We start from the raw sequence: 1,786 nt of genomic DNA on the forward strand, positions 1-1,786 counted from the left end.
CCATCTCATTTTGTGTGCCAAATATATTTATTTGTATAAATTTATTGTATAATTGTAATTACATAATTGTAAATTGTACATAATTGACTTTCAAAAGCTGAAGTGATTACCTTAATTTATTTGTTAGAATATGTATAACTCAATATTTTAACTAATAGCAAAAGCTGAATAATCAATAAATGTCTACTGATTAATCAGCGGAATAATAGATGATCAGTCGATTAATCGGTCTAATAATCGTTAGATTAATCGATTATCAAAATAATCGTTTGTTGCAGCCCTAAAGTCAATGGGACAACCATTGCACTATCAACAGCTTTTACTATTGAGGGAGTCCAAAAATAATTTTCTGTAGTAACTGACAGATGTTGTTCTTAAAGCTAAACTTGCGTTTTAATTGGAATATATCCTTAATATATAATACTAGGGGACAAAAGAACAGGAAAGGCTCAAGACATCTGCAGATCTAAAATAAATGCCTAATGCTTGACTGAACTCTTCAAATAGTTTAAAAAGAAAAAGCTCCAGGGCTTCTGACACAACAAGCAGATTTCAGTTTATCAGACAGTGACTCACTTCTGGTCGCTGTCGCTCGGCTTAGACGGGTGACTGGTGGACGCACTCTTTCCTGAGAGTTTTTCTAAGAGGGGAAAATAATCATCAGCGCACAAAATGCATCACTACAAAAGAGCAAAGAGCCGGTCTCATAAAATGATTTCTAGAACTTACTTTGTGCCCCAAAAGACAGGTGCTGGGCATCCTACAACAAAGATAACAGTTATACATTTATTACACATGACATTGTTGCACTGGTTTTAAAAGCTAAAACAATAGATATAAAAAGTTCAAAATGAATCTGGACACTTTCTGAAACTATATCATCATTTGTTTGCCGAACAAACGAATGCAATGACATTCATAGACTTTGTGCAGATTACGGGTCTAAATATGTTTTTGCGTGTTTTTAGTATTTATGCATGTGGGTATTATTTTCATTATTGTTGTCTGAATGACTCATTGTTTCTATTATATCTTCCAAACATGATAAAAATGGACCGAGGCGAGTGTGCGGCAGGTATCCTGCTGCTCTGTGAGCCTTTCATGTCTGACCTTGGAGGTGGAGAAGGGAAATTTTGATGGTTCTGTCTTGCAGGGCGTGTGAATGGCTGTTAGCGGAGGAGGCCAGACCTGAGTCATTTCCTGATGGAGAAACAAAAATGCAATCGAAAGAGCTTAAGCTCGTTTTGAACAATCTTTTCCTTCAATGCTTTGACAACTCAATGGAGGCCTCCTTTACACATGGCATTAACATGCGTTTCATGGCTGATGTTTTATAGCCGAATTGCATTTGCACCTTCATTCTGAGATCTCAGCGACACTTTACATATGTGACCCAGGAGCACAAAAATAGTCATAAGGGTCAATTTTTCGAAATTGAGATTTATACATCATCTGAAAGCTGAATAAATAAGCTTTCCATTGATGTAGGATGATAGGACAATATTTGGCCGAGATACAACTATTTGAAAATCTGGAATCTGAGGGTGCAAAAAAATCTAAATATTGAGAAAATCACCTTTAAAGTTGTCCAAATGAAGTTCTTAAATGCATATTACTAATCAAAAATTCAGTTTTAATATATTTACAGTAGGAAATTTACAAAATACCTTCATGGAACATGATTTTTGCTTAATATCCTAATGATTTTTGGCATAAAAGAAAAACCGATCATTTTGACCCATACGATGTATTTTTGGCTGTTGCTACAAATATACCCTGCTTCTTG

The 1,786-nt window shown here is 35.0% G+C and overlaps 1 protein-coding gene across 1 annotated transcript in view; it reads right to left on the minus strand.

Moving 5' to 3' along the window:
- The window catches only part of LOC107715968 (AF4/FMR2 family member 4-like), a 38,061-nt gene that overhangs the window by 21,384 nt on the left and 14,891 nt on the right, over positions 1 to 1,786 (minus strand). The window contains exons 5-7 of the mRNA XM_016522248.1: positions 1,111 to 1,200; positions 730 to 760; positions 577 to 640 (exon numbers count right to left, since the gene is read on the minus strand). Of these exons, the coding sequence (XP_016377734.1) occupies positions 577 to 640; positions 730 to 760; positions 1,111 to 1,200 (185 nt within the window). The remainder of the gene's footprint in view (positions 1 to 576; positions 641 to 729; positions 761 to 1,110; positions 1,201 to 1,786) is intronic.

The sequence above is a fragment of the Sinocyclocheilus rhinocerous genome, unplaced genomic scaffold (genome assembly GCF_001515625.1).
Source record: "Sinocyclocheilus rhinocerous isolate Xijiao unplaced genomic scaffold, SAMN03320098_v1.1 scaffold1967, whole genome shotgun sequence".
NCBI classification, from domain to species: Eukaryota; Metazoa; Chordata; class Actinopteri; order Cypriniformes; family Cyprinidae; genus Sinocyclocheilus; species Sinocyclocheilus rhinocerous.